A 26,562-nucleotide genomic window follows, 5' to 3' on the forward strand; every position below is an offset into this window, starting at 1 on the left:
GTGTCATCAACCGGGACTAAAGATCGATCTTTAGTCCCGGTTTTTTCACCCGGGACTAAAGATAGCGATCTTTAGTCCCGGATTGGTAGTCCCGGTTTGAAAACCGGGACTATAGGGGGGTTACGAACCGGGACTAAAAATCACTTCTCCACCAGTGTATGTATAACAGTTATTAATTGGGGTGGTTCTTAGTTTTGCTAATTATAAATATTTGGTGAAACGAAAGAGAGATGAGATAAAACATCGTTACTATGATTAACAAGAACTCAACAACGATGCTTAGCCTTTATAAAATAGAAACTTGGTTGCATGAGGGTTGGATAAAGAAAAGAATAGTAATAAAAACATTTTTTTTCTGAGGCTAATGGTTAGAACCTTTGTTCTCTTAAATGTTGTATGGCATAATCTCTAAATAATTTTGTATAGATCTCTTTTAAGAGCTCATGCAGGACTCTAACATAGAAGTGATAAAAAGGTGGTAAGGCAAACATCATTGCTACGATTAACAACGGCTCATTAACGATATTTGGTCTTTATAAATAGAAACTTTATTACATTTGGTGGATATAAGGAGAAATTCGTAATAACAAATATTTTTGTGGATTCGGTTAGAGTTTGTTGTTTTCATTGGTGTAAGGACATGGTCCTATATATTGACTCCCATCTCCCATGTGAAAAGGTTGTTGTTAACGGGTACGTTGTCTACCAGTAAAAGAATAATTAGTCGTAAATATGAGCACCCGTGTAAAATATAAGATTTGAATCCAAGTGGACTGGTTCCACCATAAGAAACCTATTCAATTAAGGTACACTTACTTCGTGTCCTGTTATTAGTTATATGCTAATTTTGTAGTTGTTGATAGCGTAAAAGGAATTAATCATCAAGAGTATAGCCTGCTACTCCTACTTCTATCTTCATAACCCCCACCCCCACCCACCCACCCACCCCTCCCACCCTCAAAAAAAATCCACTCCACAATAAATAGTCTTTCAAATATACCATCTCAAGACCATGGCAAGACGAGGCATTATTTAACACACCGTACCAGTAATATTTCAATTATACAATGGTCAAAAGTTAAAAAAAAAACAAACCGAAATCAAGCGAACCAGAAGTCAATTCACACGATCATGCTTGGCTTTGACCCCTGCCACATACACCCAATTATTGGCGTCATAATCGCGTTATGATTGAATTTAGCGCGACTTAACACGCATTAAACAAAAGCGTACAGTACGTACTCGCCGGGCTAACACTCGCCCCCAAAATGTGGCGCCTCCGCGGTCCACGTGGCAGGGAACCGCACGTTGGAATCCGTGGCACAGCAGCTGCTGGGGATCCCCTGTGCCGCCGCTGTTCTGCGCGTGTTGGTCAACACGACGCAGGCGTCAGCCAGCTTGTTGGGGGTGGACCGTGCACGTACACGGTACACTTGGACCAGCAAGGTAAGCACACGCCTCACATAATAAAAGTAGATGGAAAATTGAAGTGTACCTAGTAATTAATTATACGAGTACTTACATTTCTATTAATTACTAGGATGATTATCTATTTGATATGGTAGGGATATATTAAATGTTCTTTTAGCAATAAACTTGGTTGATAAACTACAACAAATGGTCTAAATAATGTGGCATACTAAAAGTTTTTCTAAGAAAACATATTTTTAAATACGTAAAGCAAACAATCTAGGTAATAATGCGATAAAGTACGTAGGAACGAATCTACCATATAATAGGGGATAAGGGGACTCGAGCCCCCACTACCGGTGCTAGAAAGATCGGAGCCCCCGCTGAACTCTCTCTAAAATTATTTGCTATACATATATAGGAAAGGGAGGTTTAAGTTTTTATAGTTTATTCAACCCCACCTGCTATTTCTTTCTAGATCCGTCAATAAAAGTAGGTAAAAATTGTTCATAAGTATCGTTACATTTTACATCTATTTTTAGTCATTGATGCTTTCAAAGAAGAAGAACATGACACTATGCGCAGTGAAGTTACACTCTTAGATTCGGTAAATATTAATCTTTTGTTTCATTTTAAATGGCTTAGTTCCTTAAAAAATATTTTTATAGATTCTACGTGCTTTAAATTATTTAGTTAGATATTCATAAGGAGTGACATATATAAGGGTTCGTCCTATAACCTCGAGTATTTTTATATATTTATTTTTAACTTATTCATCACATGTCAGTTAATAGAGACCGAAGATGTAAATTATTTTTATTATTAAAAAGTTTCATTTCAACCTCATAATTAAGCAGATAATGCACGTCATTGCACGTACGATAATATGTGCGCTACAGTTAAGTTAATTTCATAGTCTTCGCGTAGGCCCTAGCAAACCTACAATATGCACCCCAAGTGGGCTGCAAATTTTCCATATAATATTCTGTTGGCTGGGTTCAGGAGCGATAGGCACGTACTTTCCATTCATTCATGCCCCGACTAATTCACACAAAAGCTGGTAAAAAGAATATAGTGACATATTTTAATAATGCAAAACTAACTTGTTATGGTACCAAAACTTTCGTACTCATGCACCCTGATTAGCTGATAATTCGAGAAGAGAGGTCAGACCGTATTCCTGAGATACAGAGATAGCACTGGGAAGCAAGGAAGAAGAGATCATTTATACATTGGTCCTAAGCTTCTTCTTTTTTTTTTTTTTGAGAACATTGGTCCTAAGCTAGGTATAGGTTGGGGATGCACCCTCTTGGTGTCCATTTGCTCCTCATTTTTTTTTACCATGTCTGCTAGAGCTGATGCTAACCGTAGGTCCAAATAGTGGTCATACCGGGAAGGATGGACTGTGCAGTGATGAACTCATAAATGCATGGCTCTATCATTAGGATGTAAACCATGATGTACACAAATTTTATTACATGAGTGTGATTACCATAGAAGTTAAGCAGATCAACATTTATCTTTGGTCTTCACTTTATACACTTACAGTTTTACTCATTCTCTATTCCATAAAAATAGCGGCTCGCCGTTTCGTTAAAAAAAAAGGTGACACACTCTCAAGTGTGTGGTGTGCATCTACAGTAAGTTAACTGCATGTATGTTTATCGTGTAATTGAAAAATATACTACTCTCTCTGTCCCAAAATATAAGTATCTAGGATGGGATAAGACATTTTCTAGTGCTACGAATCTGGACAGACTACATGTCTAGATTCGTAGTACTAGAAAATATCCAATCCGATCCTACGTTCTTATATTTTGGGACGGAGAGAATACTATAAAAGATAATAGTGATGGTGGTGGTTCTGTCATCAGCCCATCACGATTTCTACATGTTTTATAAATTAGTCATGATATATTTTATGATATTATGAAATAGTTTAATATTTGTTTGAATCAAGTAAATAATATATATTCAAACAAGTATGGGTATTTTACCTATAATAAAGTATCAGTATTTTGTTAGTTGGAAAAAAGAAGATAATGAGGCCGGTGAACTTCAAAGTTATCTCGTTCTTTTTCTTCAATTGACCAATCACATCATGTGATCAACTCATCATGTAAAGCGACGGTGTATATCTCGGCCAGTACTCATTTGTCAAACATGCTTCTAGGAAAATTCTCTCCACGTCTAAATCCTTTTCCACTAGTTATTTATACTCCCTTATAAAAGGCAGCATGTCTTTGCATACGGATCCAAAGATGAATAGACGTGAGAGAATCCGATTCTATACGATAAGCAGCTGAGGTAGCCATAGCTCATCCACGAACTCACTTCTTCTTGTAGATCAAACACGTTGCTTTAGTAGTTGGCCCGGCTGAGGCAGCAGAGGAAAATATCACGGCCATCTGTGCACTGGATGCTCTACCCACGTACGCAAACAGAATGTTGATACGGCGGTATGTCTCTCTCTCTCTCTCTCTGTGTATCGACACTGTTGATATCTTCGTTTCTTTGTTTCGGAGGAATCCGGTGGAGATAATTCGTTGTGAAATGACATATATATTTTGAGAGGAAAGATATGCGTAGAAGAAATCATACATGTCATAAGCGAATTGAGAATATATCTTAACTAGTTGGAGTTCCAGCCAATAATAGAATCTAACTACTCGAGTTTAAATCTTAGACTCAACATGATTGTTTATATTTTTTTTCTTAGTATATGACTACACATGGTGTATGGTTTAATTGTATCGATAATTTGAGATTATGGTGTGTGGTTTTATAGTGAAAAAATAAAGAAGATGAACATGATCGAGACTCCTATAAAAATGATTAATACAGATATCATGCTATTTTTCACGTGCAGCTAAAATGTGCAGCCGCCTATGGTGAAACTTGGAGTCGCCTTAGGCTTACGAACTGTCTAGGAAAATTAAGGAATGCTCATGAGCAATTGTCTTTTCGTCGGTGTAAATATCTTATTTCCGTATGTTATAAACCGCGAACAACTGAGGAAACGCTGGTATAAATGAGTGATGTATTCTTATACAAAACTAACAAACAGTTTTCATTAAATGACACATAAGAAACTTAAATTGGGATGGTTTTGTGCATCTCACATGATTTTCGGGACGATATAGAGGCCGCCACCTAGCTACATAAGTTACAAGTGGTTGACTCATGTATAATTAACAGACACTGTTATTTTTATTTAAGATATCATTATCCCAAATACAATAATAGGAGAAACTTACCTTGGGTGAACCTCATTTGGTCTTCTTATTATGGTAACAGAGTACCACATTTGTTAAATCTGAAGGGATCCTTTTGGTGGAAGGATATATGTTTGCAGCCTGATGAACTTGTTTACTGGCATTGCTAGATGTAATGTGGGTGATGGAGTTTCTTGTTCTTTTTGGTATGATGTATGGCAAGATGGACCTCCTTTATCATTTATGATGCCTAGGCTCTTTTCCTTTGTCCTGAGTCCTAATTCTTTTGTCAAGCAATCACTCTCAGCTCCTTTGGAAGACAATTTCTATTTACCTTTATCTCAAGAAGCCTTGCAAGAGTTCCAGGTACTTCAGGCTCAGTTGCAACATTTTAATTTGGAGCAAGAAAAGGACATTTGGACTTTTATTTAGGGAACCTTGAAATATAGTTCTCAGAAATTCTATGCCTTAATTTTTTGCACTTTGCAACCTCCCCAACAATATATATGGCTTTGGAATAGTAAAGTTACTTCAAAAGTGAAAGTTTTTGGTTGGCTGCTCCTGATGAATAGGCTAAATACTAAATTTATGCTTCATCATAAACATTGTACACCTCCAAATTGTGATCTGTGTTGTGTGCTCTGTCCTTCCCAACTTGTAGAAGATTTGCAGCATATGTTCTTCCAATGCCCCTTTTCGATCAGCTACTGGAACTCCATGGGCATTTCATGGAATTCTACATTGTCTTTAAAAAAATATATTATACTCCAAGCTACAGCTTCTTGAGTACTACGTACTTCATGTTAAACCTATGAACGCACACCCTACCCCTCCAGAACACTGAGCCGGTATATTTTTAGATTGATGAAGTCACCATGGACGTCTCGCTGTCGACGGGTACGATGCCTATAACTGAAAGAATAATTAGCCATAAATACGAGCGCTCACGTCGAATCTAGGATTTGAATCCGAGTGAGCCGGTTCCACCACAAGGAACCTAACCAGTTCAACTATCGTTATATGTGTCATTCTGGATATTTATATTACCCATCGTTTCTTTGACCATTATCTTTTGTAATTACATATATATCAATTAAACATAAATTTTGAAGGTCCTACTTAATTAATCTTGACTAGTAATTATCTATTTACCCCCATATGTCGTCTAATAATCATCTTCGTCTCTTAACAATTTGGAAAGCGCCTTTTGTCGAAAAGACACCCTTGAAAAACCATTAGGATCATCACAGCCCAGTCTCATGTTGCATACATAGCCTGAGTGTCTCGCACCCTCACCAACCAACAACCTACTAGCCAGTACATCCTAAGTTTCTTCATCACATTACTAGTACAAGCAGGGTGAAATAATTGAGGCAGGAGAGGAATATTAAGGACAGGCAGCAATTGGCAACAGGGTCTCTCACCCGGCAGTAAAGAAGGTCACCACTTAAACCCCCTCTGGCCATGCTCATGTGTTGTGCATGGCACATGTAGCATTGCATTGCTGAACCTATTTTGGAAGGCAAGCTGCGCCATTGCACCCTCTCCTTTGTTGGAGTGTGGTGTGGTAGTTTAGCTTTCCCCTTTTCAACACTAGACGCGCAGACAAGTAATGCTTGGCTTTGAAGAATAGCTAGGTATCCTAGGTGATTAGTTTGGAAAGGAAGAAAGCAATGCTGATCTATCAGCACCTAAAGATCTTGATAATAAAGGTAATCCAAGTAAGCATGCTCTAGGGGTGCTTGCTAGCTGAAAGCGCTAGTTGTCCATCTTTTATATATGTTATAGCTACATGCTATGCACTTGGATTACTGATGTCAACAATCAAGCGTGTTTATCTCATGTCATGCCGTTTTGTTTGACTAATTAAAGGCATACTTAACTATATACAAGTGTTTTGCTAACTTAGCTAAGGAAACAAAACACTTACCGAATACAACACAATTCGTAGTTTACACTTACACCAATATAATTACTCTACCCATCTTAAAATATAAGGATTCCGTGTTTTGTTCTAAGTCAGACTATTTAAAATTTGATCAAATTTTATACATAAAAGTATTAATATCTATCACATCAAATAAGTAAGCTATAAAAATTATATTTCATAATGATCTAATGATGCTCATTTGATGTCATAAGTATATCATTTTATTTTATAAATTTGGTTAACTCGAGAATAGTTTAACTTAAAACAAACATAAAATCTCTTACATTTTAGAATATATGGTGTATTTTTGTAAGCGTTTGTTTGGCATGTTCGAGATCCTGATTCTAGGTGACAAAAACATGAGAGAACAGAGAAATGCAGTCTGTCTGCTCACTGAAAAGTACAGTACATGGCTACATACACAGGATACACATCTTGCATGCATGTGTACACACGTACTGATACGCTCCAATTAATAACGGTAGAGTTTCAAAAAAAATAACAATAACTGTAGCTCCAGCCTCCCACGACTGTCTGTGGACATGGAGCGTACGATACGAGTACCCCCGTCTCTCTCTCGTACAGCTAGAGTCTCACTTGAATTAATCCGACCAGCTTAACCCGCGCGCGAGCGGCCCAAATATGCCCCGGTCGCGTCGTGACGCGCTCTCCCCTGCAGCCTGCGCCTGCTGCTGTGCCACCGCCGCGCGCGCGGTCCCCCGCCCGGCCTCCTGCGCACCCGCGACGCGACGATCCCGCCGAAGCGTACCCCGCCCATGCCATGACCCACGAGGGCCAATACGCGGACGACGCCGGGCTCACGCAGCAGCGGGCCAGCGGCCTACATTAATCACGTCGCGCGCCGCGATCGCGTACGCGCGCACACATGGGGTCATCGGTCTTGGGGTAAGGGGGTCGGAAAGAGTTTGCGTCGTGTGCGACGAGGAGTGCTTATTTGGTGGTAGGGGCGTCGTATGATGCCATGAAGATATGAGTAGTACGCCTGCCTCCTCCGCCACCGGCCACCACCACCACCAGCGCGCGCCCGTGGTCCAGCCGCGGCGCCCGCGCCCCGACTGTGATGAGGCTGTCGCGTGCGCGTCATCCGTCGTGCGCGCGTTTGACTCGATCGGCCTGCGGGGACGGGAGGAGCGGGACGGACGCGCGTACTTGCTTTTTTCGCGGTACATCATCGAGGACGAACTGCTGGGTTTCCCTCCGGCACCACGCGGCCTTCGGCAATGCGGATCACGAGACGTGTCGGGCCGGCCCCCGGCCGGCCACACCACACTCCTCCTTACTACGATGCTCCGCGCGCGCGCGGCGGGGCGAAATGTGTGCCAAGTGCGCCTCACCAGGCCGGGCTCCGGGACGCGACGGGGACAGCTAGCGTACAAATGGTGATGTGGGTGGAAAACTTGCCCCGCGACCGGGCGCGGGTTCGGCTCTGGCTCTCTCGATCTAGGCCACCACCAACAACATCGGATGCCCCTAATCCTTCATGGCTCAGCGCTCCATCCATCCAACCGGGCGCCGCCGGCCTGTACGTGCTGCAAAAAACCGGAACTCTGAATTTTATTCGACAGCAACGTGGTACGGGATGTAGTACATTTTTTTTCCTTATGACGTGATGGCGGATTACAGGTGTTCGTATACGATAAATCTCACGGAGTTTGCAAAGAATCCAAACGAATGACTGAACGAACGAGACAACACGAGGCCTACTTACTTTTGTAGTACTAGTCCTACTCACTACCACCACATACAGCTAGGCCAACCCCAACACAACACCACTTGGCACTTGCTTTCAAGAAACAAACATCAAGAACAGCAGAAGCAGGAGTATTATACAACAAAAACCACCAATGTATAGCCCAGTAACGCCTTGGAACGGATCAAAGTTCAGTTGGCGCCACCACCGGCTGCCTCCTTCTCCTCCGAGTTGACGTACGAGAGGAACCTCTGGAGCTGGCGGTTGTACGCGCACGGCCGCTCGACGTGCAGCAGATGGCCGGCCTTGGGGATGCCGTGAAGGAAGCACCCGTCGCCCAGCTGCCTGCACACATGCACGCACGATTCGCACAGATATCGTCAGGTTTCAGACTTTCAGTCATCATGCGCCGTGTTGATCTCTGAAAAAAAAGGGAGAAACCGGTGCTGAATGAGAGAGAAGTGGTGCTTACTCTTTCATTTTCTTGGCGAGCTCTATGTCGAAGATCTTGTCCTCCTCGCCCCAGATCAGCATTATTTTCTGCAGCAGGAGTGGAGCAACTTGTCAAAGCAGGTGGCCCAAAATAGATCATTGTCAGCTAATCAACAACTCATGGGCCGTCCATAGTTGAGCTGGTTGTTATGGGCCGTCAAACTTAGGTTGAACTCATTTTTGGGCCCTAAGATGTGATGATGTTGTCATCTATATTTGCATTTCTGATGGTCTACTCTCACAGTCTCACTAGTCAACAGTTTTAGGTTCAGGCGTGCCAGTTTCATATCCGCATATCTACCATGACCAGTAGATATCAAAGGTTTGGTGAATAGATGTTTGCATTTGTCAGTCAACTCTTACTAGTCAATTGTTTTAGATTCAGGTGTGCTAATTTCGTATCTACTGCTATTAGTGTATCACAAGGTTGGTGAACAAAAAATGAGTAGATGTGGGTTGTTTGATTTAACAAAGGTTATTTTCTGTACCTGCTGGAAAGTAGGGATCTTGGCATCCATGTTGCTGGTTATGAGGCCTTGAAGCAGCTCCATCCTCTCCTTCCTGTTGTTGAACATCGCCTACTCATCACCAAACCAAGCCAAAAAAAAAAACATGTTATTAACCAACCAAATTTAAAACATACACAAACTAACACCTGAACACTAGTCCAATCATGAGTACTCCACTGTACTGCTCCATCCAGGCTCCATCCGTTCTAAAATACTTTTAAAATTCAAAATTTATAACATAATATAAATATTTTGTACACTCACTTTCTTATCTCAACCAATAATAACATCTCTAGTTTAATTTCTGCATATACTTAGTCATCTTAATCGAGTGTAACCATTTCTCTGCCAATCTTAATTAGTTCATGCTAAAACTCCCAGAAATCATTATATTTTGGAAGGGATGGAAAAAGGGATGAATACAATTTTAAGATAAGATTTTTTTTCTATCAAGCAAGTAAATTAGAAATATGGCAAATGATAGCAGGGGCATGCTTAAATTTACCTTGAGATAGTCCTTGTAGAACCTGTCCGGGAACCACATCTTCTTGTACATGGAGATGGAAAGCAGCTGCTTGAGGCCCTTGAGCGTCTCCGGCATGAGCAGCTCGGCGGACGAGGTGGCGCCGAGGCGTGTCATGGTGGCGCTGTTCACCGCGTCCGTCATGGCCACCACCGACCCGGACACGGCCAGCGACCGCACCAGGTCGGGCCGCGTCTCCGCCAGCTTGAACGCCACCATGCCGCCGTAGCTGAACCCGACCACGTCGCACCGCGCCACGCCGAGCCGCGCGAGCGCCGCCGCCACGCACCGCGCCTGGAGCTCCGGCGACCGGTCGGCGCTGGCCGTGGCCGACTTGCCGAAGAAGAGCAGGTCGGGGATGTAGAGGTTGTACCGCGACACGAGCACGCCGAAGTTGAACTGCCACGTGACGATTCCCTCGGCGGCGAAGCCGTGGACGAGCACCACGTTGGGCCTCGACTCGGCGGCGCTCTTCTTCCTCTTCGCCGCCCCGGCCTTCTCGCCGTCGCCATCGACGCCGCCGTGCTCGACGACCGGCCTGATCGTGCCGGTCTTCTTGCTGACATGGTGCTTGGGCACCCAGATGTGCATGGTGGTGCCCGGCTCGATCTCGACGTCCACCGGCCGGAGCCCCGCCATCCTCATCAGCCGCTTCAGCAGCGGCTTCTGCGCCTCCACGAAGTTCACCATCGTTTGCCTCTCGCTCGATTGCACAGCAGACAGCACACTACTGCACTTTTTTGTCACTCTCACTTGCACTTGTGCATGCAGCTGCTCCAAGACTTCGAGCTGGGCTTGTATTAATAGAGGAGCAAGGGTCACCGGAAGCTGAGGTGCCTACAGCTAGCTACAGGAGGTGTAACGGCCGGCGATGGAGACGGGCAGGTGGGGTTTGGGTGGCGGAGGGCCCCACCGGCAGCGAGAGAGGATTGCGCGGGAGCAGCAGGCGGGTTCAGCGATCTACCGGAATAAGTCGCGGTAGCTTGGATTGGTGCAACTAACCGACCAGCATACCCTGACCCCGGCCGGCTGCACGACAAAAGTCCATTCTTTCGCGGTTTCACACGCATCGCACGTAGTACGACCATGGCAAATCCTCAACTGGGAGCAGAAAGTACAACGAAACAATCATCTTTTACACTGAACAATAGTACAATCGATGCGTGGATTGATTTGGACAGATTTTGCGTTGGGTTTGAACAAGTTTCAGCGTTTCATGGTTGATAGTACATGGGAGGAAATTGTTTAGGTGGTACAGATTTTTCAGAAGTCTCGCTTGAGCACGTACGGCGCCTGCCAGCCGTACCAGCAGGCGAAGGCGGCGATGGACACGGCCGCGGCGACGCCCACCGTGGCGTGCCATGCGCAGGTGGGCTTGCCACCGCCGCCGGTGGCCTGGGTGGCGAACGCGAGGCCTCGCCTCTCGAGCTCCGCGACGTCGGCCACCGCGGCCCCGCGGCGGACGGCGGCCGCCACGGCCTCGTACTCCTGCCGGCTCCCGCCCTCGAGGAACGCGCCGGCGACGCGGCCGTCGCGGACCCAGTACGCGCCGAACTTGGGGGCGGCGCCGTCGCCGTCGCCGGGCGGCGCGAGGTCCCCGAAGTGCACGGCTTCCCCGGCGTTGTCGCCGTAGAACTGCCACGACAGCGAGAAGACCCTGGAGTAGAAGAATGGCAGGTAGTCGATGTGCCCCACCGATCCGGTGCCCTCCAGCATCGCCGCGACGGCGTGCCGCGCGGTCCGGCGCGCGCAGTCGACGTGCTCCAGCCGGCGGACGTCGCCGCCGAACAGCTTGACGGGGAACGCGGCCACGTCGCCCACGGCGTACACCGAGGCGTCGCTCGCCTGCATCCGTCCGTTCACCTTGATCCCGCCGTTCTCCATGACCAGCTGGCCGTCGAACAGCCCGGTGTTCGCGCGGGCGCCGACGCCGACGACGACCATGTCGGCAGGAAGCCGCCTACCGTTTCCCAAGTTCACTGCAGTCACCTGTTCAAAATCACTCATACATGTTCAGTTCAATACTGGTAGTAGCATTCTGAATTTCAAACAAACTTATATGAAACGGATACAAACCTTTCCAGCTGATATCTGCATGGAAGTAACCGCAGCTTCTTTGACGAAAGTAACTCCTCTTGAAGCGTAATAGCTCTCATAAAACTCAGCAATTTTCGGTGTAAAAAGACGACCCACTGCATTCAGAACACAAAACACACATCATTTATATTCATATCGAGATCCCCACAAAAATAAAATGTATACCGAATTCAATCAGATACTTACTGCAGTGTTTTTTAGGGAAGACCATGGTAACTTTTATGTTGTTTGTGACCAATGCCGCTGCACATTCCATTCCTATGTATCCACCACCGACGACAACGGCATTTCCACCGGGACATGATCTCATTACACCGACTAATTTGTCTGCATCCTCCACATTGCGCAGATAGCAGACGTTCCTCGCATCTGAACCGCTCACTCCAAATTCTTCCAGCTTCACGGCCTACGTCAACAGAGAACCAGATCAAATTTGTCAAGAAATATATCTATTAGATTGAGTGTTCCAGTAAAACTCAAGATACTGGAGAATCCAAGAATGATAAGTTCGTTCAGAAATCAGAACTGAAGATGGACAGGATGAACCAGATTTTTTTTTTATGTTTTTTTTTTTGGGTGCATACCCGAGCACCCGTGGCAACGATAAGAGTTTTATAGCTGATGGTTTCCCCACTGGATGTAAGCAATGTCTTCTGCCGCACATCAGCAGAAATCACCCTCGTTCCAAGAACAAGTACAATGCCTAGTCAAGTGAAAGATCATAGACAGGATTATCAGTGCTGAACATAAACTAGTGAATACGATTGACTTGATTGCTAGATCAAAGAAGAGGCAAAAATATCACATTTACCGATCCATCTATATTCTCAGTCGGTCGCTCGACTTAGTCTGATCGGTTTGATAGTATCAAATGATATGGCTCAATGTAAAATGTAAATCTAGACAGAAACGACATTCTGAACTAAACAATGCAGCATCAAACATTCAGAGGAGCCTACCGTGTTCGTTGTACCATTCTTCGGTAAGTAACTCATCCTTAGAACCAACGCAAGTATGAAATGCCGGTAGACGCGGCGCGTCTGAGGATAAAAGGAGTAAAATTATAAACAGTTTGAAGCAAATAAATGACAAACGACATGCAGAATTGCACATTCAAAGATCATGAAAATGTCGGTACCTTGTGGGAGCAAATAGCCTTTGCTTAATGCAGGACGCTCATAAGGAGCAAACTGTTAATAGTAGAGGGGGGGAAAGAAAGAAAAGTGGAACATGATTTTGATTAGGATTTTGCTGTACAATAAATTAAATCATACGGAGTAGTATGCAAATCAGGAGAAGAAAACGTACGTGCTCGTCGGAGATGATGCAGAGCTCCTGGCTGGATGCGCCGCCGTTGCGGCGGACGAACTCGAGCGCCGCGTAGCCGGCGGCCACGCCGCCGCCCAGGATCACGTACTCGAACGCGCGGCCCATCCGATGAACCGGTGATCACCGTCTCTACCTGCCTCTGCTTCCCTCGCTGCCGGCGGCGGCTCTCCTCCTCCATTGATGGGCTTAAGTATCCGACCAGATCGTGCCATGGTGGCCCCCGCCGATCCGGTTCTTGGCTTGCGCGGAGGAGAAAATGGCGGCAGCGGGAACGATGCCTTGCTCGCCTCCGCTGTTCACTCAGCGGGGCCCGGTCGTCCATGGCGATGCCATGTTATCTTCTTTCCCTCGCCATCAAGAAATGACTGCGCATGGATGGGCCGGCGCATTTGATTCGAGGGAGAAGGGAATCCTTCTCGATCAAGGTAAAGATCGCCATTTTGGTCTCGATGCTCTTGCAAATTGCAATTCTCTCTTAAATTTTGTTCTGGCTGCTGCTGACAGGAGCATCTGCTTGAACTCAGACCTGAAGGTAAAGATCGCCATAGTTGGTCTCCTCCTGCAAGTTGCAATACTCTCTTGTAATTTTTTTTTCTGGCTGCTGCTGACAGGAGCATCTGCTTGAACTCAGAGACCTGTTGATTAGAGATGCTAAGAATTGATTTGCATGAACCCTGAAGGTTTAGTAAACTTAGATGATCCAGAAAATAATACGTAGCAAACACTTGCTCGTTCTTTTCTGATTATGGCCACCAGATTACCGTGGGTGGTAGCAAGCTTTCCAAGTTCTAAACGGTGGGATTTTTGTCAAAGCTTTCTTCAACTTTTCTTATAGAACCTTTTGAAATATTGTCAACTTTCTAATATTTAATCCATTCATTTTTTTCTCTCTCTCGAATAATTGTCATAAACTCAATTTCATTTTTTTTTTGACTGAAAAAGGTAGAGAGGCCAACAGGCAGTAGGAAAAAGAAGAGGTCCTCCAGATTTCATAACAGCATACCATTTCATTAAACAATATATATTATGGGATCTGTGTATTTGTTTACATTTGGTACAAAGATGATACTTTCATACAGATTGTACATGATTTTTTTCTCTGATACAGGTTATACAGGACTTTTCTCTGAGTAACTTTAGTCCATCAGTTATGTAGGCACAGGAGACGATGAATTTGCAAAAGGAATGAGTCGCTCCCAGATTTTTCACCACCTACGGCGTTTCCTGCCGTACCAATAACCAAATGCAGCAATGGACGCAGCTGCAATGACACCAGCCGTTGCATGCCATACATATGTAGGCTTTTCACCAAGAGCAAGCCCACCATCAGGCAAGTCCTTCTGGCTTTCTTGAATGGCAAACATCAGACCTTGCTTTTCAAGTTCAGCAATGTTTATAACCTTAGCTTTACGCCGAACAACATTCGATATCGCCTCGTATTCTTCTCGACTTCCACCTTCAAGAAATGCACCCCTAATCCGGCTTTTATCAACCCAATAGGCACCAAACCTTGGGCTGCTGTTTGTGAAGTCTCCAAAGTGAACCACTTCTCCGGTATTGTTCCCATAGAATTGCCAGGATAATGTGAAGACCCTGGAGTAGAAGAATGGCAGGTAATCGATGTCCTTAGTTTTTGAAGGCTCCAGGATGGCTGCAACAGCATGTCTCGCTGTTCTGCGAGCTGAGTCAACATGCTCAAGCCGTCGTATAACACCATCAAAGAGCTTGATAGGGAAGGCAGCAACATCGCCAACGGCATATACAGAACCATCGCTTGTTAACATTTGTCCGTTTACCTTTATCCCACCTTGCTCCATCAACAGCTGACCTTCAAAAAGACCAGTGCTTGCACGGATGCCAATACCAACCACAACCATATCGGCAGGAAGGTGTTTACCATCTTTCAGGATTACTGAAGTCACCTGTGTATACACAGTAACATTCTTATTTCAACTGTCATTGTAGCTTTAAGTCTTTTATATCAGTAGACGATTCAATTTCATCAAACAGATTTAGACTTAAAAAATGAGCATTTTTTTACAATCCTTGAGGAGAGGGTGTTGTGTTGAGGCACTAGGACTAGGAAGTCCTGAAAATTAAGACAAAAGAGTGTGGTACCTCCCGATGCCTCCTTAAATATCCAAAGAAAACTTCAGAGTTAGAGCCAAAAGAGGTTGGCGTTGATTTTAATTTGGACACATTCAACTCAATACCAAAAGGAAACAATGGGTATTTTTTGAAGCTAAGCTCGTCATACTCATCGCTGTCACATCATGTCATTGAAAAATCAAACAAATTTTCTCAGGATTACCTTGCCTCCAATCAAAGGCAAGATACGAAAACCTAGCCTAACTATACCCATCACATATAGAACAGTTCCAGCCAAATCTAAGTCAATACTGAGGCCTAAGCAACAATAAATACAATAAAAAAGTTGGATAAGCACCTCAAAGTTATATAACGATTTGCATTTGGAAATCAGAGGGAGTACTTGTTATACAAAGTACTTGTTATACTGCAAGGAGTCCAAACTTGTGTTGGGACAGAAACTCACCTTCCCTGTCGAATCTTTTTCAAAGGATGTAAGCACAGTTCCTTTGACAAAGGTAACACCTTTTGAAGTGTAATAGTTCTCATAATATTCTGCAATTTTTGGTGTAAATAGACGGGCCACTGCAGAAAACATGCCATGATCAGATTTAAATGACTATGAGAAATCTTTACATCATATCTCGGGGATTCTGGATAACACAAATACTAGTTCAGAGTTCAGACAGTTTTAAGTGATATAGCATCTACTACTTACTGCAGTGGCTTTCAGGGAAGACCATGGTTACTTTTATCCTATTAGTAACCAATGCTGCTGCGCACTCCATTCCTATATAGCCACCACCAATGACGACAGCATTTCCACCAGGACATGATTTCATCACATTCACTAACTTATCCGCATCATCAAGATTGCGCAAATAACATATGTTCGAAGCATCTGATCCACTGATTCCAAACTCTTCCAGCTTCAAAGCCTACGTATGTACAGAAATACAATATAAGCAGGCAAAATGAATCAAATACAACATGCTAGATTTTTGTTCACAGTGATTGAAAGCAAGACAAGATGGGCTAAAATAAGTGTAAATAGATTCAATACCCGAGCACCGGTCGCAATGATAAGATTCTTATAGCTGATAGTTTCTCCAGTGGCTGTAAGCAATGTCTTCATCCTTACATCAGCGGTTATCACTTTTGTTCCAAGAACAAGTTCAATACCTAGTCAAGTTCACAATTAGTAGGTAGAATACGTATATGCACACTAAAGACATGAAGCAAGCAGATGTAAAATTATCTTCATAACTTGATAAAAGAACAGATAAAAGATCATATAGATAGTTCATTTAGTAAGTTGCTCCTCAAACCAAGACGGCCCAGACCTTTAACAGGTTCGATGTTTACATGGAAACCAAACTGTATCATTCAGCAGTAACTAATACTACATAAGATGAAAGGTAAACCAGTAAAAAAAAATCTTTTTAAAAAACCTACCATTTTCTTTGTACCATTTTGCCGTCAGTAATTCATCATTGGCACCAACGCAGGTATGAAATCCTGGAAGACGAGCGGCACCTGTAAATAGCACAGGGATTAATAACAGTTAGCAAGATTAACAATCTGAGCATCACACATGGGATATCTGTAGACACCTTGGTAAGCAGAAGCGTTCAAGCATAGTTGAACCAGTAGCATGAAGAATCAATACATGCTAAGATATTTTGGAAATGAAAACAAGGTTATTTTTTCATGGGTATACAAGGAATTTTCTCTATTTAGAGACATCTGTCAACTATTTTTTCATCTGCTAGAAGTACTTACCAACTGTAAATTGAAGCAAAGATCATATTGTCTATTTTTTGACACTCAATTCTGCCAGTTCAATTTATTTTTATCATGCAACCTTGCATTGTAAACCTCAAATAGGCTTCTATGGTACACTTTTCTCAGAGTTCACATAGGTCTGTTAAGAAAAGGGAAAAGTGAACAGACTGTTGAAGATAGTGGTCCTATATGGGTAAACCAAAAACATATAGAGCAAACAGGACATGTGTGTTTCCCTGCTGTGGTTTTGAAGATGGATAGAACCATGGAAGACAAATAATCCATAGTTCCAACAGAACATGTAGCATATATCATTGGACTATTCTGCTTATATAATTATGCAGAATTTCAGACTACACACATGGTGTTCCAGCGGAATGCTCAGCTATAAGAAGTGTGTGGATGCACCTTCTGGGAGTAAATAGCCTTTGCTTAGTGCCGGACGTTCATAAGGAGCAACCTGGCAAGCATACAAAAAGAAAATATCACCACATGTGCATGCATCCACAGCAGAATCATAGAGCATTCAGCTGAGCAATAATTCTGAATTATGTTTTGCAAGAAAAGAATCACATCCCTATTCTCTAAAAATAGGTCCACATGAACATAAACATTCTTTTGTTCCCTTGGTCTGTGTCCCAAAATTCAGCTGACACACATCTTCAGGGACGAAACTTCCTTTCAGTTATTTTTGCAGTATTCACGCATTCTTTAGTTCATATCCAAGCAAGGATTGATGATCTTTATATCTATTGTTCATTCACTGTGAATCTGAAGGCCAGAATGATAAAATGTGAAATCGTTTCCTCTCCTCGTAAAAAGATAACTTTTTTTTTATTTGCACAACTCGAGCGGCAACCCAAGCAACTCTTTCCTAGCATATCCAACTAAACAAAAACGGACCAAGCAATCCGAAACATTGCTAGAAGCAACAGTTCTACTACTAGTATCTACTCAGGCGGTCAAAACACAAGTTTTTTCTCTTTTTTTTCGAGGGAGAGGTATTAGACTCAGGGGAAGCAGCAGCAAAAGGAGGCGTCGTAATATACCGTCTCTTCGGAGATGATGCAGAGCTCGCCGCGGGAGTAGCCGCCGCGGCGGGCGAACTCGAGCGCCGCGTAGCCGGCGGCCACGCCGCCGCCGAGGATCACGTGCACGAACGCCCGCCCCATCCCTCCTCCTCCTCCTCCTCCTCCTCCTCTCCCCTCAGATGCGGGCCATACGCTGATACGCAGCTCGCTGACCTCTTTTCGGCTTGCGATTGCGAGCCGTGCAGTTCAGGGGGGGTTGGGTTGGATTGGGGAAGATGACGAATTGACGACGATATGCCTTGCGTTCCCCTGCCTGCCTGCCTGCGGGGCCCAGTCTAGTAGTTTGTTGCTATCCCCTCGCGAGCGATCTCGTGTGGTGTGGAGGGCGGGATTTCTTGGAGTATTTTAGTTTGGGATTTTGTTTTTGTGGATGAAGAATATGTGGAAGGAAGAGTTTTTATTTTTATTTTTTATTTGTTATATTTTCTGTGTTGGGGCGTGGAAGAAGCAAGAAGAAGATTGAAGTAAAACTTGTTTGGATTGGAGATAACGGTTGGTTGAATTTTTTTCCCAATAAAAAGCTCTAAAAACATTTACTTTTTTATATAATAATTAATAAAGCGTGTAACAGGAATGCACAGATCCAGCATCAAATTGAACCACAACGTTTGGTTTATTCGTTTATTCTCAAGATGAGAGATTAGAGAGATTTATTTCATGCATATTGTCTTTTATACTAGTCACCAGCTTACCCACCCGAATTTTCAAAAATAAAGTGTTAAAGGTAAAAAAAACCATCGGTTTACATTAGAGCGAAGCAAGGAGAGAATTTTTTTTTATTTCAGGATTCTACTATCCTAACATCACATTTGAGGTGATTGGCCCAAAGAGTTACGGTTTGGACACACTTGGAGAGTAGCCTAGTTACATTTTATGGCTGATTGCGGAACACGATATCATACCGATGATTCCACAACCCCTAGAAGTATAGAAGGTAGAAAATCTGAAAGTACTTGACTGGGAGCCAACTTGGTGGTCGTAGGTTGCAAAGGTATTGCATCGAGGAGATGCTCGGTTGGATCCTCATTGACCGCCAGAATGATTCCACACATATTGTGAGGTGGAATTATTCTCTCTTATCTCTTTTCGAACGTTTATCGGCTCTCTCCATTTCATATTATTATAAGACGCTTTCATTTTTTCAACCATATTTTGAAAAAGAAAACATAGCAACATTATTTATACCAAATAAACATATTATCAAAATATATCTAGTGTTAGGTTTAATAAAACTAGGAGTTGCTAGATCTCTTTATAATAAGCTTCTTAAAACATGAAAAAGGGTGGAGTATGAATGAGTAGTTTCAAAATTTTAATCCATACAAATAATTGAGATATACAATCATACACACAAAAAAAAGATAAAATATCGATGTAATTGATTATCCATGTGTGTACTTCTAATTAGATGATCGGATTTTTAAAGTTTTGGCCAATTTTTATCTCAAAAGCCAAACCTTTTTTTTAACAGGAAGGAGCAAGGTTATAAATGGCTTTGGTACTCTGGGCTGTGCCGAATCTCTTAGGAAGATGACGGCCCATAACACGGATGCCAGGACGGCCCAATCGCGGTTCGCCGGATCGCTCGACGCGGCTCGCAGTCGAGGGCAAGATCGCCGGCCGCTCCAGAAGATTCTAGAAACCGCCACAGAAGCCTCCACTGCTCTCGCCCGCGCTGTCCAATCTCCGTGTCCTGCCTCCTCCGCTCGTGCCGCCTCCACCCCTCCCACCGCCTAGCCGTCCGCGTCGTCGTGTGGTAACCTTACCCCCGTGGCTCTCCCCAATGCGCTTTTCTGCGCGGGCCGAGACGCCTGCCCCTGCGCGCTGCTCAGCACGTGCGCCATGCTCCCCTCATCTCCCACAGCCGCGCCGCCAGTTCGTGCCTGCGCTCCGGCCGCCCGACTCCCCTCGTGCATACGTACGCCAAAGTGCAGGGACATGACATGATTATGGGATTGATGGCTTTGGGCACGTAGCTGCTGCCTTGAAATTTCCAGCAAGGCTATCAGCATGCAGCAACTCTGTCATCCTCCAGGAAGGAGGTTGCGTTGTTTCAAAGCATATGCCTCAAGTTTGAGGTCTCAAATATATTTACGGTGTCATGCCAAATGCGGAGCGCATCAGACTGTCACCGTTAATCTCCTTTGCGGGCTGGTGAGCTGCAACTGCAAGAGCCGATATGGCAGAGTTGTCTAGCTTGCCAGTAGCCAATCGCAGGCAAATTTAGCACTGTTATTAGTACTATTTTGTTCTCAGCACCTGCGTATGCAAATTAAGCAGTTGATATTGCCCTTCTAGTGAAAATCTGATTGATTTTTTTTTCGTGTAGGGAAATGCCACATGCCCTAGTACAGTTGCAAAATAGTGGTTCTCTTGAATTTTTCATGTATTTGATCAGCAGGTTGCAATTAATAGGTACTGACATCAGTCTACATCCCTGGCGTTGCATTATTTGCACATCTGATAAGTGCAGTCAAGAAATATATGATGCTTTTCCTAAAAAAGAATAACATGATGCAATAATACCAACTTTTCTATAGATCATCCCATAACCTTTTAGTCATTGTGTAATCCATCAGCACTATATTATCCTATAGCAAATATTGCCAACTCAAGCGAAATACGTCGTTGTCTTTTGGAGCTTTAGTAATGTCATCTGGTTGGCATTGTTCACGCAATGCTCTGTATCGTATAAAGCTTGAATTTCATAGATGTTATTTTAACTGATTTTTCTCTACGTATATCTGGTTGGCATTGTTCATGCAATGCTCTGTATCGTATAAAGCTTGAATTTCATAGATGTTATTTTAACTGATTTTTCTCTACGTATATTTTCAGGCTTCAGGATGTCTTTTTTGTCCTATTGAGTTAAAAGATTTCAGTATGCCTTGAACTATCCCAAGTGACACTTTATCATACATCAGAGACCAACCAGCATATTGTTGTGCATATATATGCCGCCAAAAAACTGCTGCCCCTTGAATCCAACCTACAAAACACACGGCAAGAAGTTTAGGATCGCCATTTTGATATGTGTGTATATACTATGGTTCAACTATCTGGTAAGCGCCGTAGGCCTGTATCCCTGTACCTGTACGGTTGTACATATTGACCCATACCACCATATATATGAGGTGCTTCAGATATTGATCGCTTCAATTTACATGCTACAATATATAATTTGCAGGTACTCCAGACTAAAAGCAAAATATTTTCGGTATGAAAACTTATGAACTGAAGCAAAAGCCACGGAAATCCACAGGGCAAGGGGACTTTTGTGCTTCTGCAGTATTCAAGGTAAGTCTTCGACCACCGACCGACCAAGTAACCAGAATAGTGGGCCTCTCTAGTCATCTTTCTTGTCTGCCCATATATGCTGTGTTCAGTTCTCTGATGTTTCAAGGAACTACCGTATTTTGCATAATTTTCTCATGATGTAATATAGCTGGTCTTCACGAGAGTCATTTTTTGCGTTGGCAAGGGAGTACTGAACTACTGACTTATAAATCAATTTCTAGGGAATGTAATCTCGTTTCTTGCATGTCACCTAAATAGTCAAAAAAAAAATATACCTTTTTTTCACAATATAGATTAATATGAATTGTATCACCTTAAAAATATGCAAACCCAAATTTGACTTCTATAAGTTACAACAAAAGAAACAAACTAAACTGAAAAAAGTTATAGTGTATAGTCATAGTTATATTTGTTATAATTTGTAGAAATTAAATTCGAACTTGTATGTTTTTGAAGTGATATATTTTATATTAACAAATATTTAGGTGACATGAGAAAAAAACGAGGGACATCCCCTCCAAAAAAACGAGGGACATCCCCTCAAGATAGAACACCTGACTTTTTAGTTATATGGTAGCAGAGTTCATCAGCATGTTGCATCGTGTCAATCTGGTAGAACAGTCCTTTTTGCTACTGTTACTGTAAAGCTAGCGTTGAGGCTAGCTAGAAAACATTTGCTAAGAGAAAAAAATAATCTCGCATTGAACCATTTGTCTATGCCTATGCCAGATACTACATAGTTCTTTCTTCTGCCATGCGTGATCTTTTTCCCCTTAATTTCCTACTCAACCTAGATAAAACATTTATGAATATGACCACATGTGTAGAACAAACTTATAATCTCTAGCAAGCCAGCATCGTGTTTAACAGAACCATGCACGACAATATGCATGAGCTGGAACAACAGCAGAACATCACCAGGACTTGGAATAGTTGGGAAATACAAAGACAAAACGACGAAAATAAGTAGGAGATTACCATGCATGAGAAGATGGAAAACAGCAGCAAAGAAATTAAAGCCAAACAATTCTACGTAGTCATACTTTGTTAATGCTATTAGCAAACCGCTAATCCTTTCCTTCTTGCACAGATTGCAGCGGCTCGCGGCGTTCGATCACGTGTCCTTCGCATTGCATGCATGCTAGCTTGCTTCGCCTCAGATGGCAGCGGAGGAGCCATGGTGATGGTGCCCGCCGCCGATCATGCCGCTCCACAGTCCCAGCCCGCCCAGCGAGCTAATGGAGCTCTCCGGCGCCGCCGTGCGGCTCGCCTCGCCGCACCACTCGAGCGACAGCAGCCTCTCCGCCGCCACCGGCTTCACCTCGACGGCGTCGTGCTCCGCCCGCACCGCGCCGAACGGCAGCGCCAGGTGATCGCCGAGCCCTGCCGCGAACCGGAGCGCGCTCAGCGCATGGTACTCCGCGACGCCGCCGCCGCCAATGCCCATCATGCCAGCACCCATGAACTGCGCCTCCGAGCCACCAGCGCTCTCCAGCGCCGCCACGGGGGAGCCGCCGCCACCGGAGCCGGCGAAGACGGGGTCGTACTGCTTCCAGTCAAATAGTCCAAGGCTGCAGAGCGGGTCGGCCGCGGTGGCCGCCGCCGGCGGCGGCGGCGCAAGATGATGCTGCATCCCGGAGAAGGACAGGTGGAGTCCGGTCTCCATGTGGCGGCCTTGCAGCGCCGCCGCCACCGCCACCGCGGGCTGGGCGTGGGCGGCGGCCTTCTTGGGCGGCGCGCGCTTGTTCTTGCGGCAGCCGCCGCCGACGGGGACGTTCCGGAGCGAGCCGCCCTTGGTCCAGTAGCGGCGGCACGTCTTGCAGAAGTAGCGCGGCTGCGAGAGGCTGTAGTTATTGTAGTAGCAGAACTTGGTGTGCGTCGACTCGCACCGCGGGCACTTGAGCGGCTGGTCGTGCTGGGGGCGAAGCCGGCGGTCGGCCGCCGCCGCCGCCGCCTGCATCGGCGCCCGCGGGCACGCGATCAGCTCCGCCGACGGCGACGACGACCCCATCCCGTGCTCCTCGGGGACGATGCCCTGAAAGCAAAGCAAAACAAGCACACCACACCATGTCACCTATCCATCAGAGAACGTGATCGGTAATCATCAGCGGTGACAAAGTCTGACAGAGAGAATGGAAGCCTCGGAATGCGCGAAAGGGTTTCGTCGTCGTCGTGGGCTGGTCCCATGCATGAATGCATGGTGGTGGATGATGTCTAGGGTTTCTCACTCTGTGAGCTACAAGACCAGCACAAAGTACAAACTGCAAAGATGGATATAGCTTATGATGGAGGCATCAAGTTTGGATTAAAGCTTAGATCTGGGCTCGATCCTAGGGCAGAGACCGTACTTTTGCACTCGCATCGATCTCACTTGGGTCTGTTGCTCAGCTAGTAGTTTTAGCTACCTGCTGTTCTTCTTTACATCACGTGCTAAAGTTACAACAAATATATGTTATTTTTGCATTGATGATAGGGCCCAAATGTACTTGTCTTGATCTCTTAATCATGTTCCATGAATTTGATATGGTTTATACATGTACACTTGATGCATGGTGAGATACTCCCAACAACAGTAGCATGCATGCGTTTGAGCTTAATTAAATTAGTTCTTCAGCAACAGTGCTTATGTACAGTACTAATAGACCTTGCACGGTAAAGTTAAATCTCTGTTTATAATAAATAGTGATTAACATAGATCTCTTCTTGTACATTCGCGCATGCTACCTTATTATTTCTGTTTAGTTTGTTCCTCGGATTTATAGCTGTTGAATAGATCGATGCAGTCATGCATGAAGCTAGCTTAGCCATGTTCTAAAGTTAAAGTAAAATTTAACAGATCATATATGATCAAACCGTACTTGTTTGAATCTCTTTTAGCCAATGTTGTTGCTTTTGCTTGCAGAGTGCCAGAATCTTTCAGGTCAGACACTTTCCACAGTTTCTCGAAATGGATATCAATGTCAGTTGGCACATATACTCTAGATTTTCCACTATTATTTTGCTAGTTTTTTTTTCATCTGGAGTTTTATGCATGCAATAGATTTGTTATGGATGTATCTATGGACGCATTTATATTCAAGAGTATTATTTGCATATTACATAGATTGATCATGAAGTGTTCCAAATTAAATTAAGCAACAAAATTGAATTGACAGCCAACAGTGTTTTAAGTTTTAACTCAAGGGAAAAGATGCCAGATTGGTTGTATCATCTTTGTGGAACAAAAGAAAAGGAATGGAAACACAAAACAAGGCCGTCGAGTAAATATAATTCGTTAAAACAACGGATATAAAACAGTCAAACAACACGTGTGGAACGAATGAACAAAGTTAGCTACCCTGATCGAAACAGCCATTTTTTACAAGATGTTTAATTCCATATACCGTGCCCTTCATATATACAGAAAATAACACCAGAAATCTGTTAATTTTTCACAAGTTTTGTATTATGATCGATTTATCAAAATTCAAATGGAATATTGGGGTATGCTTAAAGATCAGCCTAGTTAATCATCTGTATCAAATGAGCTAGGAGTTAGCGCTGCAGATCTAAATCTTGATCGGTTCCTTTTTTTTTCTTAATTCCTGTTCTGCGCATCGATCTAACACAGTAGCATTTGATCAATTAATTAAAAGTTTTTCTCCTACGGAATAGCTATAGGCATGCATGGTCATGGATATGGATTTACGTCGTTGCAAATTAACCAGCAACATACCAACGCATCCGAGCAAGTAAAAATCCTAACAAGATCAGAAAGCAAATGCAATTAAACCTTTCTTTTTAAGGACATGGAGAGGCAGCCAATAAATACATATGCACAAGAATTTTGCAGCTAGCTATTCTAGCACATGCACGCGAGATTGCATCAGATGCAAAATTAAGTGTTTGCGAGATCATCGTGGTATATATGCATGCGTACCTTGAGCCAGTCGGAGTCCATGCAGATATGCATCGGGGGAGCTCCTGCCATCATCGATTACTCGCTGATCTTAATCAGTTTCTTTGTCTTGCTGTTCTTCCAAATTAATGAAAGTACGTGTTAAGCCAGAAAACCTAGCTATTTGCCGATAGACACTCCTGATGAAAGTACTACTTTTGCTAGCTAACTAACACTGCTCCATGAAGTACTAGGATTGTCGACGAATCAAAGGATACAGACAGAACGTGATTGATCAGGACAGGAATTAAGAGGTCTGAACTGATCGATAGATCTAGCTAAGTAGCTAGGAATAAGAACAAACAAGGACGATGAGAAGAAGAAAGGGATCAAGATCAGAAGCTAGATAGCCATGGATCGATCGAACTGCTGGATAATGGAGTAGGAGTGGAGGTAGGAGGGGAAGAGAAGAGGAGCTAACTAGCTAATCAGTCGATGTGGTGTGGGGGTTGTTGGTGATCGACTCGGTGGTGGTGGTGGGAGATGTGAACGAGGGAGATGTGAATAAGAAGGGGAGGGAAAGCTGCATGGCCAAAGGCGGAAGAGAGAGATGGAGAGAGAGACCACCAGTTCACTGCTCGTCCGTCCTCGCAGCGTGCCGGGCGCTTGGCCTATACATATCGACTGCTGGTGGTGGTGTCACGGCAGCTGGGCTGGCCCACACTGTCGGGCATACGCATCCCCCACCGTATGAGAAGACGAAGAAATCTGCGTGGGGACGCGGCGCGGTTGAGGCTGATCGGCCACGGCCCCTGCCTAGCTAACGCGCGCGCGCGACGTAGCTTAGCTCGTCGGCTTCCCAGTCCGCGAGACGGGTGTGAGGCCCACGCGCGCGGCTGGCTCGCGCGGCTCTCGCACCCCGAGGCGGCCGGCCGGCCGTTGGCCTACGTATGCATCCAGTGGTGGTGAGTGGTGTGACTGGTGTTGCAACCGCGCGCGAGGTAGGGAGTAGTATACGCGTGCGTGACCGATGCTTTGGCTGGCTGGCTGGCTGGCCGACCGACCGGCCGGCCGCGGCTGCGTGCCGGGCGGTGGTCCAAGTTTATGGCTGCTGGGTGCTAGCTGGAGCAGCGCCGGCGCGCGCGCGTTTCCCAGGTGAAAAATACGGAGAGCGGCGCAGTAAATTCTGCCGATTTCAACGGTGGAGT

At 44.4% G+C, this 26,562-nt stretch overlaps 4 protein-coding genes across 4 annotated transcripts; all 4 read right to left on the reverse strand.

Annotated features, from left to right (window-relative positions):
• Window positions 1-8,113: 8,113 nt before the first annotated feature.
• On the reverse strand, window positions 8,114-10,565 carry LOC4330467 (putative aminoacrylate hydrolase RutD). Its single transcript, NM_001416845.1, has 4 exons — window positions 9,773-10,565; window positions 9,247-9,336; window positions 8,739-8,806; window positions 8,114-8,611 (listed from the first exon to the last, which is right to left on the reverse strand). Exons 1-4 carry the CDS (start codon window positions 10,478-10,480, stop codon window positions 8,458-8,460), a joined length of 1,020 nt encoding a protein of 339 aa, NP_001403774.1. The 5' UTR covers window positions 10,481-10,565; the 3' UTR covers window positions 8,114-8,457.
• Window positions 10,566-10,905: 340 nt separating this feature from the next.
• LOC4330468 (monodehydroascorbate reductase (NADH)) lies at window positions 10,906-13,651 on the reverse strand. Its single transcript, NM_001417116.1, has 7 exons — window positions 13,196-13,651; window positions 13,026-13,077; window positions 12,847-12,927; window positions 12,472-12,590; window positions 12,074-12,293; window positions 11,867-11,982; window positions 10,906-11,779 (listed from the first exon to the last, which is right to left on the reverse strand). Exons 1-7 carry the CDS (start codon window positions 13,319-13,321, stop codon window positions 11,054-11,056), a joined length of 1,440 nt encoding a protein of 479 aa, NP_001404045.1. The 5' UTR covers window positions 13,322-13,651; the 3' UTR covers window positions 10,906-11,053.
• A 552-nt stretch (window positions 13,652-14,203) lies between these two features.
• Window positions 14,204-18,435, reverse strand: LOC4330469 (monodehydroascorbate reductase (NADH)). The gene is made up of 7 exons (NM_001416844.1): window positions 18,139-18,435; window positions 17,498-17,549; window positions 16,760-16,840; window positions 16,368-16,486; window positions 16,023-16,242; window positions 15,771-15,889; window positions 14,204-15,138 (listed from the first exon to the last, which is right to left on the reverse strand). Exons 1-7 carry the CDS (start codon window positions 18,259-18,261, stop codon window positions 14,422-14,424), a joined length of 1,431 nt encoding a protein of 476 aa, NP_001403773.1. The 5' UTR covers window positions 18,262-18,435; the 3' UTR covers window positions 14,204-14,421.
• A 3,866-nt stretch (window positions 18,436-22,301) lies between these two features.
• On the reverse strand, window positions 22,302-26,004 carry LOC4330470 (dof zinc finger protein DOF3.1). Its single transcript, XM_015767794.3, has 2 exons — window positions 25,397-26,004; window positions 22,302-23,512 (listed from the first exon to the last, which is right to left on the reverse strand). The coding sequence occupies exons 1-2, from the start codon at window positions 25,448-25,450 to the stop codon at window positions 22,634-22,636; spliced, it is 933 nt and encodes a 310-aa protein (XP_015623280.1). The 5' UTR covers window positions 25,451-26,004; the 3' UTR covers window positions 22,302-22,633.
• Window positions 26,005-26,562: the final 558 nt, after the last annotated feature.

Source organism: Oryza sativa, chromosome 2, assembly GCF_034140825.1.
Source record: "Oryza sativa Japonica Group chromosome 2, ASM3414082v1".
Taxonomy (NCBI): Eukaryota; Viridiplantae; Streptophyta; class Magnoliopsida; order Poales; family Poaceae; genus Oryza; species Oryza sativa.